Here is a 16,958-nt window from a genome sequence, read left to right on the forward strand (position 1 = left end):
TCTTACTATTTTATGTTTTCCCACCACTATTAAAAGATGAAGAGTATAAAAGTAAATATTTCCAGGAAGTGATCTAATAATTATTTCCACAAGAGGGAGCTTGAAAACTATACTTTACCATATGATGCCTTAAGTTATTTAGACAATGGTGTTTTTATACTAAATGATTTAAGTATCTTTATGCTATATAATAAACTACTTAGAGAAAAAATTTCATCATATAGATAAAAGTAATAGATTTTGAAGAATTGGAGAAGAGCATCTATTTTCCAGTCAGACCTGTTATATGCTGTTCAGAGAAAAGCAGTGTCTTTATTAAACACTTTTAAGGATTCAGAAAAATGCTTAGTCTATTAGTTACGATTTATATTTAATATACTAGACATGATTTAGAAAGGTTTTCTCTGTTGTTGCTGTTTGTTTTGGGGTATAGCTGAGAACTTGAACTCAAGGTTTGACTCCTACCTTCCATACCGACTAATTATGTAATTTTAGGAAAATTATTTAAAGTGAGAACTCTAATAGTAGTACATCATGGGATTGTTGTGGGGATCAAATGAGATAGTGCCTCTAACATACATATGTGTCTGGCACATAGATCCATTAATGTTATCTTCATGATTACATGCAATGTGTCTGTTTTTTCGTTTGTTTTCTAATTTACCCTTTTCTTTTAGTCTATATGAAGAATCTGCGGAAAATTTGCATCAGTTATCAGACAAACTTCCTGCTCCTGGTAATATTTGAAGGCTGCTTTCAATAACTTGTATCGTATCTTACACTTTTGTGTGAATGACTGACAAATTCAGTCTTCATGCTTGGGTTGTCACTTTTAACTTTGAAATTCAGGATGAAAAAGAATGTCTTAATTGAAGTTGATACAAAATGTAGTTCACTACTTTAATAAAGTACATTATGGAGATATGACAGTTCTCTTAATTGTTTTTATGTAATGAGGCAAAAATCAGAACTCAGAAAACTAAATATCCATTTGTTTCCTTATTTAGCTATTACTGAAGAAGACTCCACTACATACCAGTGTTTTCCAGAATATGTTCTATAGAACACTAGTCCCATGAATAACTTCTGGAAAAAGAAGTTCTTTAACCTAGATAATTTGGGTAACATTCTTTTAGCCTGTGAAGTCACTGTACACTTTATCAAATATAATGTGTGCAATAAAAGAAACCCCTTAATCAGCCTTTTTTTACAGAACCCATTTTTTGCCCTGTAATGGAAAACATATTTTATGAATACTGCATCATACTAGTCTTAAAATGGTTTTTTGTCTTAAATTCATCTTTCTCTGTGTTAATCAAGTTGGTAGCATCTAAAGCTCGATATAATTTGGCATCCACAAATACTTTCAAAGAGCGTTCTTTGAATATTTTCGTTATTGGAGGTCACTTATTAAACAGATACTTGTTGTGTCTGCTGTCTGCCATGCATTGGACTAGGAGCTGAGGCATATCATGATGAGTAAAGCATATGTGATTACCATAAAGGACTTTGTAGTTCACAGTGTAATTCTTATATTCAGGATCATAAATTAATGTAAAAGAGCCCACCTGGAAATAACAATACATAGAGAAAAATATATCCATTTTTTTAAATATATGTGTCAAGTTCAAAATACATACTGAAATATACCGTTGCCGTTTGGCAAATTATAATACTTCTATTATCACATTTTTATTTGGTTTCTGTTTCATTTTGATTGTTCTGGTTCTTCACTGAATTTATAATTTTACAAAATTTAAAGTTTCATGACTTTATCCTTTCTCAGGAACCAGTGATATCAGTATAATTGGTTTTTCTGAGTGTTTGTGCTTTAAAAAGAGAAATAATTTATTTGAACATTACAATTTTATACTAATTCAGTCCCTTTTGTATAACAAAGGTAAGTTTAGAGAAATATAATGAAGTTGCACAGGTTTTTTTTTTCCTCTGTTCAGTACAATAGACTTGATGAGCTCACGAACAATGTGTATAATTAACCATGGGTGCATAATTGACAAGTAATTGTGATATAGTTAATTGTTTTCTGGCGTATGCTAGCTATTTCAAAAAAACATGGCTTTAAATCAAATGATGAACATCTAAACATTTGGAGCTCCTAAAGATGTGTATTGTTTTGAAGAATTTCAGAAATTTAAGTTAAAATTCTCCTTTATCTTCTAGATAAGCATAACATTCAATTGTTCAGGGTACTATGAGACATTTCAAACCTAACGTTAAAAAAAAAAAATTTCAAAAATGCCTTTTTCTCTTTCTAGGTAGAGCAATGATAGATATAATACTATTGCCCTCGGACAAGGATCCTCCTAAATTAAAAGACTGTTTACCTACTATTGGAGCCTTAAAACATTTAAAAGAATGGTATTCAGCAAAAATTACTATTGCAGGAAATCGTGAAATGTAAGCATCTTTGTTCATATTTGATTACTGCCTTTGTCTGGTTTTATAATTAACATGCTATGTTGTTTTTAATAGGCCTGGCATTTGAAAAATTTAATGTGACAAAGCTAGTTTGTGTATATTACGCTGTGATTGGAGATTTATCTGTTGAGAGGAATCTAGGGTTTTCTTACATTTCTGAGATGTTGGAGTTTTTCGAAAATACTATCAATGCTGTTTTATAATTAGTATTGAGCGTTAATTTTCCAAACACATCGTGTACTTTTCACAGGGTTTGCATTTTCCATGGAGCACGCTGATGAATGCCGTGGGTACATGGCTACACTGGATTTCTCATGTCATATTTGTTTTATGTGCCGCTGTAGAAATAAATATATACTGTTGTGTTTGATGACATTTTGATAAGGATCAACTGTTTATTATAGTTTGATTCTTAAATAAGTATTTAAATTGTATTAACTTGATGGTTTTTTTTCATTCAACAAGTGTTGATTGAGCACTCACTCTATGCTAAGCTCAGCAGTAGATACTGGTGAGTTAAGAAAGTGAGATTTGATCTTTTCATTGCAGTGAGGGGGAAATAAGAATGCTAATAACCAGGATAGTCTGTGATAAGTGCACATGGAATTTCATACAAGGATGTATAGGAACAATTTAGGAGGTCAGTTCTCCTTTTTAAGAAAAGGGACCAGCACTGAGTCTGTGTGTTTTGTGTGTGTGTGTGCACGTCTGGCACGTTTAAGCCAATGCATAATAGGAGAGTCTATTTCTTTGTCTGTGGAGTTAAAGGTAGTTTACTCCGAATTCATGGGGATGTTGGGGTTAAATGAACATGTGATAGCAACTTCCTCAGAGGCTGACTTAATGGGTATTCTGTAACATTTTCAAAAGTAGGTAAAGCAGCAATATAAACTTTATATTTTTGCCTGTTAGGCTTGTAGTTAACTATAAGCATTAAATCTAAGTAAAATATACAACCCTGTATTTAATTACCCTAATCTTTTATTTATAGAAGTTGTCAGAAAATTGCAGAATACCTTTCTGCTAATATTGTATCTTTAGAAGATTTTGCAAGTGCTATTGACTCAAAGGAGTTATGGAGGGGTAAGATCCAGCTATGGGAAAGAAAGGTAAGTGGATTTCCAATTATCACAGTTTCCAAAGCAGGCCTTGCAAGTTTATTTACAACACAGATAGTTTAAATGAATCTTAATGAAAATGCACCGTATACAAATGTTTTAGAATAGCATAGAACTTTCCACGATAATGGAAATGTTCTTTACTAATACAGTAGCCCACTAGCATTGCGACTGAGCACTTTACATCTGACTATTTCAACAAAAGAACTGAATTTTTAACTTTATTTTAATTAATTTAAATTGAAGTAGTCACTGTGATGATGTTTTGGACACTGCAGTTCTAGAATGCAACATTCTTCTAAAATATAGATTTGACGTTAGTGGAATTCACGTGGTTTATCCAAGCTGCTTTATTTTGTTCCATGTGTAGAAAAACTGCTTAGAATGTATTTTCTCACCTGTAATACCATGTTAGGTGAACTTTGCCCTCTACTAACCAGTTCTTTGATTTTGAACGATTTTTCTTTTTTTTTTTTTTAACCTTCCTAGATTCCAGATTTCTCAACTACAAGATGAGAATATTAGATTAGTTGGACCCTCTAATCTTACATTTCTATGAAGTTCCAATTCTATTTGTTATCTCTTACTGTGAATGAATGTTTGGTCATTTGTATAAGTTGTGTCCGTGTTGAAATGAGTGCTCCTAGTAATTCATGTATTTTTGTATGTAGGCAAAGCTAAAACCAAGTTTCTTAATACTTGTTCAGGGTGACATGGGAGCATGAGTGGGCCCTTGCATTCCGTAAAGGTTTATTGCACTAATTATTAGACTTTAACTTTTCAATTCAGCCTTAATAATGATGTAATAAAAACTCTAATAAGACAACAGGAGTTAATGTGGCTGGATCCTTCTTACTGATTTGAACACTGTTTCATCCTTATCTGTGGAAGGTGAAATCTGCAGGTTAACCTTTCTGTAGTGGTTTTAGTGTAAATAAACTCTAGAGACACCTAGAAGAATGCAAGATACCATCAGTTAGGAGAATTGCTTTTGTATTCACTTTCTGAAACTGCATGTTTATATATAGGCAACTTATGGCAGAGTTCTTTACATGTGATTCTTTTATTCTTAGGAATATTATTTTATTCCTATGAATAGGAAATTAAATGTCCATATCTGCACAGGATGCATTTAAAACTTGAAATCAGTTGTTTTTTTTGTTTGTTTGTTTTTTGTTTTTTTTTTTTTGTAGAGAATAGCTTTTAGCCAACAGGCATCACAGTGGTTAAGGACAGAGATGCTAGAAGTACAGTGCCTGCATGCAAATCCCAACTCTCTTTGTAGTTTTGTGTGACATATTGAGTAACATTTCAGCTTTTAGTGCAACAGTTGTCTTCGTCTATTAGAAAGGGATAATAATAGTTCCTAGCTGTAGATTTTTATGAGGATTGAATTCTATAAAACACAAAGTAACCACTCAATAAGTCTTAGCTATCATTGTTACCATTACGTATTAGCACCCCTACCATTGCTGTTTCTGCAGGAATTGATCTTTTCATCCACAACTTCTGTTGTTGCATGAGCAACTTCTGTTTTTGCAGAACTGCCAGACTGGTAGGAAGCCAGATATTGAACTAGTACATGTAAAGGAGGTTGTTTGGTTCGTTGGTTGCATAAAATGGGCTTAATATACTCTTGTGGGCTGATAAAGAGCTTTTCATGAAAAATTCATGTGTAAGTTGAAATAAGGATGTGTACATAAATGGAAGAACCACACTTTGACCCAAGGAAAGAAAAACAAATTTACATAGGGTTTTCCTCTCAACTGTTACATTCCAACTTTGTAACAGTTGTATTAACTGTTACTTTATTAACAGTTGTATTAACTGTTAGTGTATTATTAACTTTGTAACTTTATTGATGATGTCTGTAACTGTGTTCTCTTGGTTTCTTTTCAGTTTGGATTTGAAATTAGTTTTCCCGAATTTTGTTTAAAGGGAGTCACACCTACAAATTTTAGTACATCTAACTTAAATACTTGCTTTCTTGACAAAAAGATAATACCATCAAAGGATAAGACTATTTTGCCAAAGGTAATCTGTGTTTAATTTTTTTGCTGTTATCCATTCATGCATATTTTTGTTTCTATAAGATATGTTTGGATCTTGAATAAACATTTTAGTAATAGATGTGCTTAAGTGTGCTCACTTGCTTAATTTTTATTGTAATTATAATTAAGTGCTTAAATTATACAGTGTTATCAGCATTGAATGTTGGCAAAACTATCATTGTTTTAGATTTAAAACATTTTTTTTTTTTTTTTTTTTTATGAAATGTTGCTAACTTTAGATCAGTATAGACCTGAAACTACCGTTGGCTTGGACTTTCCTGTGTGACCTTTCTAAGACTCAGTTTGGAGAGAGTATGACATAGTGGAAAGAGAATAGGCTTTGATGTTAGGTAGACCTGGGTTTGAAACCTGACTCTGTCACCTATTACTGTAACTTTGAATAGATTAACTCATTTGTGAAATGGAGACAGTAATAACTTATCTTACAAAGTTATTATGAGGCTTAAATGAAGTGAGAGATTAGCATCTGACACAGTATCCAACATATGCTTCATTTATAATTCTAAAATAGTTCTTGTCCCATACTGCCATAGATTTACTCTTAAAATGCAAGTAATGATAAAGTATAATAATTTAAAAGGGTTTAATTGGCTTTTTTTTTTACATTGGAAAAATAAGATAACAAGAGGTATTTATGTAGAAGCACTTTAGAAATCACGTTAAAAAACCCAGTTCAAGAATGTGCAAAATGTAACAGTAGTGAAGTTATAATGATACTTCTTCACTCATGGATAATATTTTATCCATGGATAAAATATTCAGACTCATGGATAATATTTTCTGATCAAAGAGTAGTGCACAAAAAGGGCATATTTCCGGTGCAAACACATTTCCCAATAGTTGTTCAGAATTGTTTACTTCAAGTAATTTACCATGGCCATCTTTCGCTGGAATATTCAATTTTTTCCTAAAGATTAAAAACATAAAATTGATGACCTCCACTTCTCATCTTTGATAGTACACCATTTAAGTATGAATAATGTATCTAATTTTTGCTGCTATTGAAGGAAGTCTTAGGGTACAAACTCTTTAATAAGTGGAAATCTCAGTTTCTCTCTCTCTCTCTCTCTCTCTCTCTCTCTCTCTCTCTCTCTCTCTCTCTCTCTCTCTCTCTCTCTCTCTCTCTCTCTTGTCTTCTCTCTCTCTCTCTCTCTCCCTGAAAATTACTCAGCTGTGGTGAAATTACTCAGCTTTCTGCAAGTTTAAAACTTCGTGTAGTTTCCTCAAGATGCGTTTGCTTTTCTTTGACCTTCTTACGAAGCTCTCTAGCCCCAACTCCTGAAATACACTTGTTCTTCTTCATTAGCTAACTCTGAATGTAGTTGTTGACTCTACCCAAAGAATAGTGCTGTTTTATTTCTCTGAGTGGAACTTCTTTGTTAATTAGCACTCTTGGCTTCACTAGTTCTTTCTTTTATTTTTTTACTATTTCCTCCAAGGATTTCTTTTTTTTTTTAATCTGTTTTTAAATCTCAGCATACCACTCAATCTAAGTTCATCCTGGAGTGTTTTTTCTTTCTCCTTCTCAGTCTTGCAGACCCTCCTTATTTGTTCTTTGAACATCCTTGCCTCTTGGGTCATCTGTCTGTCTGGCTGAAGATGAACAGAAAAGGTTGAGAACCTTTCCTTTGTTGATTGCCTCTTTCTATAGTGCTCATTTTCTTCCTATTAAAACTCTTTCCAGTTACTAAGAAACCTTTATGTCTGTTTCTACTCTGAAAGGTATTAATAGAATTGAAATAAAAGAAACCGTTGTCTGCTATAGAGGATTAAATGTTTCATTTGCATAATGTGTAAATACCTGCTTTTTAAGATTCATTTTAAAGTTTTAAACCCTCATCACTAATTTGTTCACTTTCACTTTATTTATAGTATTTTAAATCGTTGCATCATTTTAATATCTTTTCTAGGTTTTCCATTATTACGGCCCTGCTTTAGAATTTGTGCAGATGATAAAATTATCAGATCTACCCTCCTGCTATATGTCGGACATTGAATTTGAATTGTATCCTTTCATTTACATCTTCATTTTAGATTACATTTATGCATCAGGTAGAATGTTTCCACATTTAAATGTTTAATCACATTTTTTAAAAAATAATATTCAGAATACTTTTCATTGCCATTGTTTTAAGAGAAGTTCTATAACTTGCAAGAATATTCCTCCCTTAAGTACCGTATTTATACTTTTAAACTATGCAGAAGACTTCCTGCTATTGCTACTTATAGCTTATAGGGTAGGGAGGAGGGAGACAAGTTAGGAATATTTGGAGAAAACCAATAATTTATATCTTCCTGAAATGTTCAGATGTATATCTTGCCATTGGCAGGATGGATATGTAAGTGTGCCTGTCCACTGTGTCTTTTTATATACTTAAGTAAATATAAATTCTATCACATACATGTGCAAATAATCAACATATGTAAAACTCTTAAAAAAATATATCTAAGAATTTTTGGAAACACACCTGCCGTGTTTCCCTGAAAATAAGACCTAGCCGGACCATCAGCTCTAATGTGTCTTTTGGAGCAAAAATTAATATAAGACCCAGTCTTATTTTAATATAATATAAAACCCAGTATAATATAGTATAACATAACATAACATATCCCTGGGTCTTTATAATATAATATAATGTAATATAATATGATATAGTATAATATGATATGAGTACTGGGTCTTATATTTGTTTTTGCTCCAAAAGACGCATTAGAGCTGATGGTCCGGCTAGGTCTCATTTTTGGGGAAACACAGTAAGACCAGAACATTTTATATAAAGAAGAAATTGTTGGCTACAAATGGAAAACTAGCATAGTGTTCTTGAATTTTTTGTTCAGAATCTACAGATTTTACAAATCTCTTTTTCTAATAGTTTATCGTAATGCTATTCAGAGTAGCACTATTTCTTGTTACATTTTCAGGATCAGAAAAATAATTATCCTTAAGGAAAGAAGTAATTGTGAATTCCTACAGTTAACATTTAAACAAATAAATGTGAGTGTCTTGTGAATTGGAGAATTGAACTTATATTAGGGAATAGAGTGGCTTTACAGTTACTGTTCCATCATGTCTTTAACTCCTTGGTACAGAGGATTGACAAAAAACAGTACCAAGAAGAATTCCTCGTTGCTGTTGGAGCAGATGTCTTCTCTGTGTGGCAAGGTGTCCTGTTTTGTTTTGTTTTTTAACAATATTGAAGGATGTTTGAGAAAGGAGAATATAGTTTGTGAATATGTTTTGCATGATGATTTGGTGTCTTTAACCATGATGTTGGTCCTAATTTATATTAAGATATTTTGAACTATAGTGACCCCAAAGTCCTCTGCAAACATGAAGTGATATTTTGTTTTTTAGAAGAGGTTTTCAAAAGTAAGTTTCATGACTGGTAATTGCTTTAAAATTTTAGAACACATTAGGTTATTGTTCACCGGTTCCTTCAACATCTGATTTTAATTCTGTAAGGAGATAGTCATATGTCTGCATTATCCTTTTCATGGTAGGGCAGGTGGGTAGAAGTGAGAAAAATTTCTAAACCTTCACTGAATGATCATTTGTAAGTTTTCAGTTTTTCTTTCTTAATTCTGATAATCTTTAGGAGATTTGTAGCTATTTCAGTATATATTATACACACATATATAATGATAATGTAAACTGATACTGTGTTTCCTCAAAAATAAGACCTCCCGGACCATCAGCTCTAATACGTCTTTTGGAACAAAGATTAATATAAGACCCGGTCTTATTTTACTATAAGACCCGGTCATATAGTAAAATAAGACCGGGTTTTATATAATCTAATCTAAACTAATCTAATCTAATCTAACCTAATATAATATAATATAAAAGACTGGGTCTTATATTAATTAAAAGACGCATTAGAGCTGATGGTCTGGCTAGGTCTTATTTTTGGGGAAACACGGTATTTAAAAATTTTTAACTACAACATAAAGAATTTTAAGTGGCATAATCTATCTAAAGTCAAGTGCAGTTTTTAGTAGGAAAAACTACAAATGATTTTGTTTCTGATTATTTGTTCAACTACTGTGTTTCTATGAAAACAACTTTTAGTGCACAAAATATTCATTGCCAGTATTTACATAACATTTTCTTATTGTTTTAAACAACAAATGCAGGATTAAATAATCCTGCTGGGAGAAAAATGACTTTTATCATTATAGTTTCTCCATGGTGCTATAATCAAATCTTGATTATAATTCTCTGAAGAATTGATAAAGTAAATATGATTTTGGCTTTAAGATGCTTGACTATATGAAATGAAAATTTCATATGAAAATTTTTAAATGAAAATTTTGACTTTCAGCCTCTTTTTTCCATGAAATTATTTTTGAATTGTGCACCAAAGTATTTATTTTACGAAATGGCTTTTGAAAGAACAGACTGAAATATAGTATTAATCTGTGTTTTTATCCTCTAAAGAATACCTAACATGCTAAATGTTGAAATTTTAAAATTTGTCTTTTTTAATTTATCCAACGTATGTCTTACTGAGTGCCAAGAATTGGAGTAGATATTAAGGATCCAATGATGCATTGTGTAGATGAAGACGCTATCTCATGGAGCTTACATTTATGTCGGAAAACTAGAAAATATATAATAAGAACTATGAAGAAAATAAACAAACTGAGATAGGGTAATCAGGTGGGGAACCTACTTGAAACATAGATTAATAAGATTATACATCGCTACAGAAATATGTATGTAGAAGTGAAGTAGTATAGTTATAAAAAGACAGAAAAAGACAAGAAAACACTAAGAATAAAAAAAAAATCTTAATCCATCTAGTTATTGAAGATAGGCAACACTAATCCTAGAAGCAAGCTTAACTATTGATAGCTATTAATATTGTATTTTCAATTATTTTGTTCTAAATTTGTTGTATTAGATTGTTATTTTTATGCTTCTGGAACAATTACTATAAAATATTAGAATATATTTTGTCAGTAAGAGAAAAATAAATAGAACTTTACATACGTTTCTACTTTAATGCAGCCATAGAGATAATTTTTAGAAACATGCATTATGTAATTTAGCTAATACATCTCTGTGAAGCAGTTTATTTTCCTTTACATTGGGTCATAATTAGTCTTTTACATTTTTGAAAAAAGTAGTTTTGAATTGCATGCTCATTCCTTGATATAATTCTAGTGCTTTATAATTTGGTTTTCATTTATTTATTCAACATTTTGGGGGGAATGGGGAGACTGCCAGCTATGTACCAGGTGTTTGTTTCAGTTACTGGAGGGAATAAAGTGGATGAGGTCTCCCTAGGAAAGTTCCGTAGTACATAAGTTCCAGTGATTTCTGTGATCCTAAGTCAATTTCAGAGCTTAACCAAAAATAAAAGGTGTGATTGGCCTCCAAATAAAACTAAAAGTCTTTTAAAGTAAAGCTTATTTTATTAGATCAGAGAAGATAGGAATGTTAGGGAACCATGACATCTACTAATCATATGGCCAGGAAATACATTTTTTTTTTAAGAGAGGAGAATTTGCAAGGCCTGAAACATGATTGTCATGCTGCCTACTTGTTTGGGGGTGGGATGAGGGTGCCACTGAAAAGATGGCATCAAGTTTTGAAACTTAGGTTAGAGATGTTTTTTTGGCTTTTAAGTTCTGTAGGTAGAATGATAATCTAAAAGGACCATTCTCAAGTCTCTCAGAATCTATCTAATGATTAGCATGTGAGTGAGAACAAATTATCACGATCCAAGCTTGTATGAATGCTGTATAACAATTGACATAGATTTATTTTGTACAGAATTATAGCTTACGGGATTTAGAAATGTTTATTTTCATATTTGTAGCAAATGCTTAATCAAAAATAGGCTATCTAAAAAATGTGGCCACTTATTTGGCTGTAATGGGTCAGGACACATTTATATCAGTCATTGAACTGCATTTAGCATCTCTGAATTGTTAAGCTATGACTATAATTATAACAATTATGTAATTGTTAAGCTATAAATGGGTCCTGATCTGGCATACTCATATTACAGTCTTATCTATACTTTGTGTCATACAGTGTTGCCATGCATTTTGGGCTATGAAGTCTTATTTATGTAAGAATGCAGTACTGGGACTTAGCGTTTAGAAATTCACACATATGGCTTTTATACTTAATGATTATTTTCCATTGCTAAATATTTTTATTTGTAATGTCTAATGCTTCACTATGTAAAATACATTTGACTTAAAAAAAAGGTTATGACTATAATAAAAATATGCATATTTAATTTTACCTTTCTTATTTTTCTCTTAATACACTTATTTTTATATTTGTTAATTAAGAATACATAAGTAAAAGTAATAAATAGCAATAAAATTAGCACATTAATGTATTATTTGAGTATCACAAGTCTCATGTAACCCACTCATCTACCTAGGACAATTAAAAGTGATTTTGCATAAGATTTGAGCTCTATGGCTAAAGCCCTGCCTAAATTTCCCCAGAGTTTTTTTTAAAAAAGGTATTTATTAGGATGTCCTGACTGTTGTAGCTTATGTTGTAAAATAACGGGTGAAATATGGCTTTCAGAGTTGCAGTTTGTTTTAGTCAGTGCCTAATCAAACTGAGAATTTGCCTAAATATATTATGGTGGTTTTTTGGAAACATATTTAAAAAACATCTGTTTGCCCAGCTCTGGGAATACAAAGATGAATGAGTTCAGTTTGCCCATAAATCAGTCAGAAACTGCTGTTTGTTTTCTGGCATATGATTCATGGTTTCTCTGCATGTTATATCTATTAGCATTACATCTCTGATTTCTAGGAACAAAAGTTTTGAAATTGCCTTCCAAATTCTAATTTTGAAGCCAGGAACATAATCTATCCAATCAAAATGTAAAATTATGCCTACGTGTGACAAAAATCTCTTTATGATGGAATTCCTGGCCTCTTGTTAGTTTGCAGATATATAAAGAAATTACACCTATAACCTGAACTGGAATCAACTATTGCGAATAACAGGGTTTTTAAGAGATATATAACTCAGCAGAAAAGGGGTACCTGTAGCTTGGAATACCTTTCTGTTTTTGTTTGACTGGTTTTCGGCTTTTTTTTTTTGGCGGGGGTGGGGCATTGTTTTGGGGTTTTTTGGGTTTTTTTTAGCTTTTATAGTGGAGTTATTGAGAGCGAGCATTACTAAATACATGTTACATGAAATATGAATGGAGTATTGTCAGATACTATTTAAGAATTAATCTCAGTGTGCAGTCACTAAAAATATGTTCTTGTTTTATTCAGATCGGTGCTCTTTTTGTATTGCCATGTACTATTAGTAACATACTTATTCCACCTCCCAACCAACTCAGTTCAAGAAAATGGAAGGAATATATAGCCAAAAAGCCCAAGACAATCAGTGGTAAGTAGTAAATCTTTAAGTTGTTTTAATGGTTCAACACATAAGTTTTTTATCAAATGTGAAATGGAGGTAGCGTTTCTTCTTTAGAAAATAATATTTATTACTAGTGATTAAAAAGGACACACTTCATTTTAAGGATTTTTACTGGCTAGCAACTACTGTGACATAAAGTAAATACAACCTTACTCATTCAAAAAACATCAGTGACCTAAAGGCAGAACTTTCAGTTAATTAGATAGCTAATTATATTGAACATGGGTTTCTTAGAGACAGTTCAGAAAAAAAAATTGTAAAGATGAAGTGATTAATTTATTATGTGTTATATTTAAAAAACAAAGTTGAGATTGCAATGTTCTGAAGAAATTAGTAGAACTAATTTAATAGCCTGATTATACGCTATACAGTGTGCTAAGTACTTGAGAAATAGTGATTCATTTAATTTTTATAATAGCCCTATAAACTTATTTTTTACCCATTTAACAGATGGGGAAATTGGGGCTTGGAGAAGTTGGAGAGGTATTAATTGACAGAATCTTAGTTCAGTTCCTGGTTCTCCCAGTTAACAGCTCTGCAACTTCTCTAAGGATTTGAACCCAGGCTCTGTGCTTTTAAATCACTGCACTGTGTTGCCTCTCTAGTAATCTGTTATAGTCAAGATGCCATTGTCAAAAATGAAACCCTCATTTCTGTTGCAAAATCAGATTATTTAAATCCAAACTCTCTTATTTCATGAGGTAATTGAAGCTCAAACTGTAACTGCCGAAAGTCATAGAGTTAAAGTGTGTCCCTTCATACTTTGCTTCAGTGTAAGTGTTTTTCTTTACTTAATAATAATTTGTTTAAATTATTTTCAAGCTTGCAGTTAGTTTTTGTGACCTATGATATGATGAGACTAAGAACTTGGAAGTGTGACATATCTACTTGGATCGTTCTAGAAGAAATCTCTAGAAGAAATCTCAGAGCCCTAGAATTTTTAGGGGTACAATTTTAATGTCAATGGCTAATACTGCACTATATAGAAAATAGGTGAGAGAATAAAATCCATTTTAGTAAATATTGAATTTGAAATGTAAATAATCTATAGAGTTTGAAATTTAGATCTATATCTCTAGAGAGTGGTCAGAACTAGAGATTTAGATTTTGACTTTACCAGCTGTTTTGCTTATTTTATAACAAACTACTCTAAAACTAAGTGACTTAAAAGAACAAACATTTTATTTGCTTGTAGTTCTGCAATTTGAGCTAGGTTCAGCTGGACGCATCTTCTGCCAGTCTCATCAGTGGTCACTGAGACGGCAGCATTGAGCTTGTGGCTTGTTTAGACTAGAGGTTCGGCTCAGCTAGGATGCAGGCACAGCTGTCTTTCTCTCTCCATATAGTCTCAGAGCTTTTTCATTGCCACGTAGTTTCCTCATGTGATCTCTGTAGCAGGTTAGCTGGAATTTTTACCTGGTGCCTCAAGACTCCAAAATGTACAAATGTCAAAGCTGCCAGTCCTTTTTAAGGCTTAGTCTCAGAATCACTTTGGCTATATTCTCTTATTTAAAGCTACTCCCAAGAATGGCCTAGATTCAAGGGGAGGTGACTAAACAGGTGTGAATACTGAGAAGCCACCTATACAAAAGCCTACCATTGGTGTGTCCAGGTAATAATTGAAGCCTTAGGAGTGGCTGGAAAAAAAACCCCTTACAGACATGACTAAAGAAGAGAGCCCAGGATAGGGTCCTGAGAAATACCTGGATTTAAGGTAAAAGTGCAGGAAAAGTTAGGAAATGATTTTTAGTAAATTGTAGTTGGAAGATCCTAGAAAGTTATAATCATTAATATCAACATCAAAATACCATATATTGCATGATAAAGATTATGGTGCAAGGTGTGAAAATGAAGAGTCAAACCGGCTCATTACACTTGAAGAAATAGATGCCTGGCTCTTTGTGAAATTTATAGTCAAGTGAGGAAGGTACTTTGAAAAATCATTATAAATCGGTTTAGCTGACAGGTTGAAGGTGAAGTGGAGGATACTTGCAGACTGTATGACCTGACATAGCCTTAAGAGTTCAGGAAAGCTTCCTGGAGGAGGAGACATTGTTAATAGAGATTATTGCACTGTATCAGTACAGGAAGAAGTACAGCTTTAACCCTTCTCAGCTCCTCACAGGGAATAAATGTTTACCTGGTGATTTTGGCAGATGCTAGAACAAAATCAGAAATAAATTTACTGGTTGCCAATAGAATCAACTTCACTTATACTACATGAAATAATGGTATAATATTTATCGATTTCTCAACATTACGTGTGTTAAAACTTATTTATATAAATTGAATGTTAATATTTCCTAACTGAAATTGAGTATACTCTGGGCAGCCCCTTACTCATTTTTCTTCTTGCAACGTTTTCCAAGGTAATTTACTGATTGAGAATTTATTTTTAACTTTGTTGTATTTTTGTTTCTTTAAATTAAAGTTTATTGGGGCGACAATTGTTAGTAAAATTACATAGATTTCAGGTGTACAATTCTGTAATACATTATCTACATCTCAAATTGTGTGTTAACCACCCAGAGTCAGTTCTCTTTCCATCGCCATATATTAGAGCCCGTTTACCTTCTTCTAGAGCCCCACTCTCTCCTCCCCCCTTACCTTGTAGTAACCCCTAAAGTATTGTCTATGTCTATGAGTTTTTGTTCTTTCAGTTGTTTGTGTTGTTCTTTTGTTGTTTTCGGTTTATATACCACGTATCAGTGAAATCATATGATTCTCTTTTCCTTTTTTTTTTTGACTTCATAAAGTTTAATTTTTCAAAATGTGCAGTGGGTGGGACCTGTTTTTCAGGCATCTTCACCAGCAGCTGGGGCATCCCCACCCTTGGTGTTTCTGGTGTAAATTACTTAAGCTCCGTGCGTTGAAACTAATTTAATAAGTCCTTTCCTAAGGAGCTCCTGAAGGGCTGCCCTGGCCAAGGAACCGCAGATCTTCAGTCTCTCAGACACAACAGCTGGGGTTATAAGCTTATAGTTGGGAACTTCCTTACAAAGTTTGTCATATGTCGCTTTGTCACACAAGACTAGGTTATTGAGCTTGTCCCGAACTTTGCCTTTGGACCACTTCTTTTTGGCCTAGTCTCCAGATTTGTTCACTGGTCTTTGTCTTTCCTGGCCGACTTTCCAGCATCTTTCTTCTCTTGTCATCTTTGGGCGGCATGGCGAAGCGCGGATAGCAGCGGCTACAACTGCAGCTTCGCTAAGGTGTCGGACAAAAAGGGAGCTCTACTTTTTCTGACTTATTTTGCTTAGCATTATAATCTCAAGATCCATCCATGTTGTCACAAATGGTACTATTTCATCTTTTCTTACTGCCAAGTAGTATTCCATTGTGTATGTATATCACAACTTCTTTATCCATTCATCTATCGAAGGACGTTTTGGTTGTTTCCATGTCTTGGGCACCATAAATAAAGCTGCAGTGAACATTGGAGCACACTTGTCTTTATGGATAAATGTTTTCAGATTTTTTGGGTAGATACCCAGGAGAGGGATTGCTGGATTACACGGTAATTCTATTTTTAATTTTTGAGGAACCTCCACACTGCCTTCCATAGCGGCTGCACCAGTCTGCATTCCCACCAACAGTGTATGAGGGTTCCTTTTTCTCCACAGCCTCTCCAACAGTTGTTACTATTTGTCTTGTTGATGATAGCCATTCTAACTGGTGTGAGGTGATATCTCATTGTGGTTTTTATTTGCATTTCTCTGATGATTAGTGATGTTGAGTATTTTTTCATATGTCTATTTGCCATTTGTATGTCCTCTTGGAGAAATGTCTTTTCAGTTCCTCTGCCCATTTTTCAATAGGGTTGTTTGTTTTTTGTTGTTGTTGAATTGTATGAGTTCCTTGTATATTTTGGATATTAGCCCCTTATCGGAGGCACTGTTTGCAAAAATCTTCTCC

The 16,958-nt window shown here is 32.9% G+C and overlaps 1 protein-coding gene and 1 pseudogene across 1 annotated transcript in view; one reads left to right on the forward strand and one right to left on the reverse strand.

Annotated features, from left to right (window-relative positions):
* MTBP (MDM2 binding protein) overlaps positions 1-16,958 on the forward strand; it is a 73,733-nt gene that overhangs the window by 5,660 nt on the left and 51,115 nt on the right. The window contains exons 5-11 of the mRNA XM_033125879.1: positions 678-736; positions 2,277-2,418; positions 3,431-3,548; positions 5,457-5,591; positions 7,540-7,634; positions 8,720-8,792; positions 12,893-13,010. Of these exons, the coding sequence (XP_032981770.1) occupies positions 678-736; positions 2,277-2,418; positions 3,431-3,548; positions 5,457-5,591; positions 7,540-7,634; positions 8,720-8,792; positions 12,893-13,010 (740 nt within the window). The remainder of the gene's footprint in view (positions 1-677; positions 737-2,276; positions 2,419-3,430; positions 3,549-5,456; positions 5,592-7,539; positions 7,635-8,719; positions 8,793-12,892; positions 13,011-16,958) is intronic.
* LOC117033674 (40S ribosomal protein S25-like) lies at positions 15,839-16,211 on the reverse strand (annotated as a pseudogene).

Source organism: Rhinolophus ferrumequinum, chromosome 14 (assembly GCF_004115265.2).
Source record: "Rhinolophus ferrumequinum isolate MPI-CBG mRhiFer1 chromosome 14, mRhiFer1_v1.p, whole genome shotgun sequence".
In the NCBI taxonomy this organism is placed as follows: domain Eukaryota; kingdom Metazoa; phylum Chordata; class Mammalia; order Chiroptera; family Rhinolophidae; genus Rhinolophus; species Rhinolophus ferrumequinum.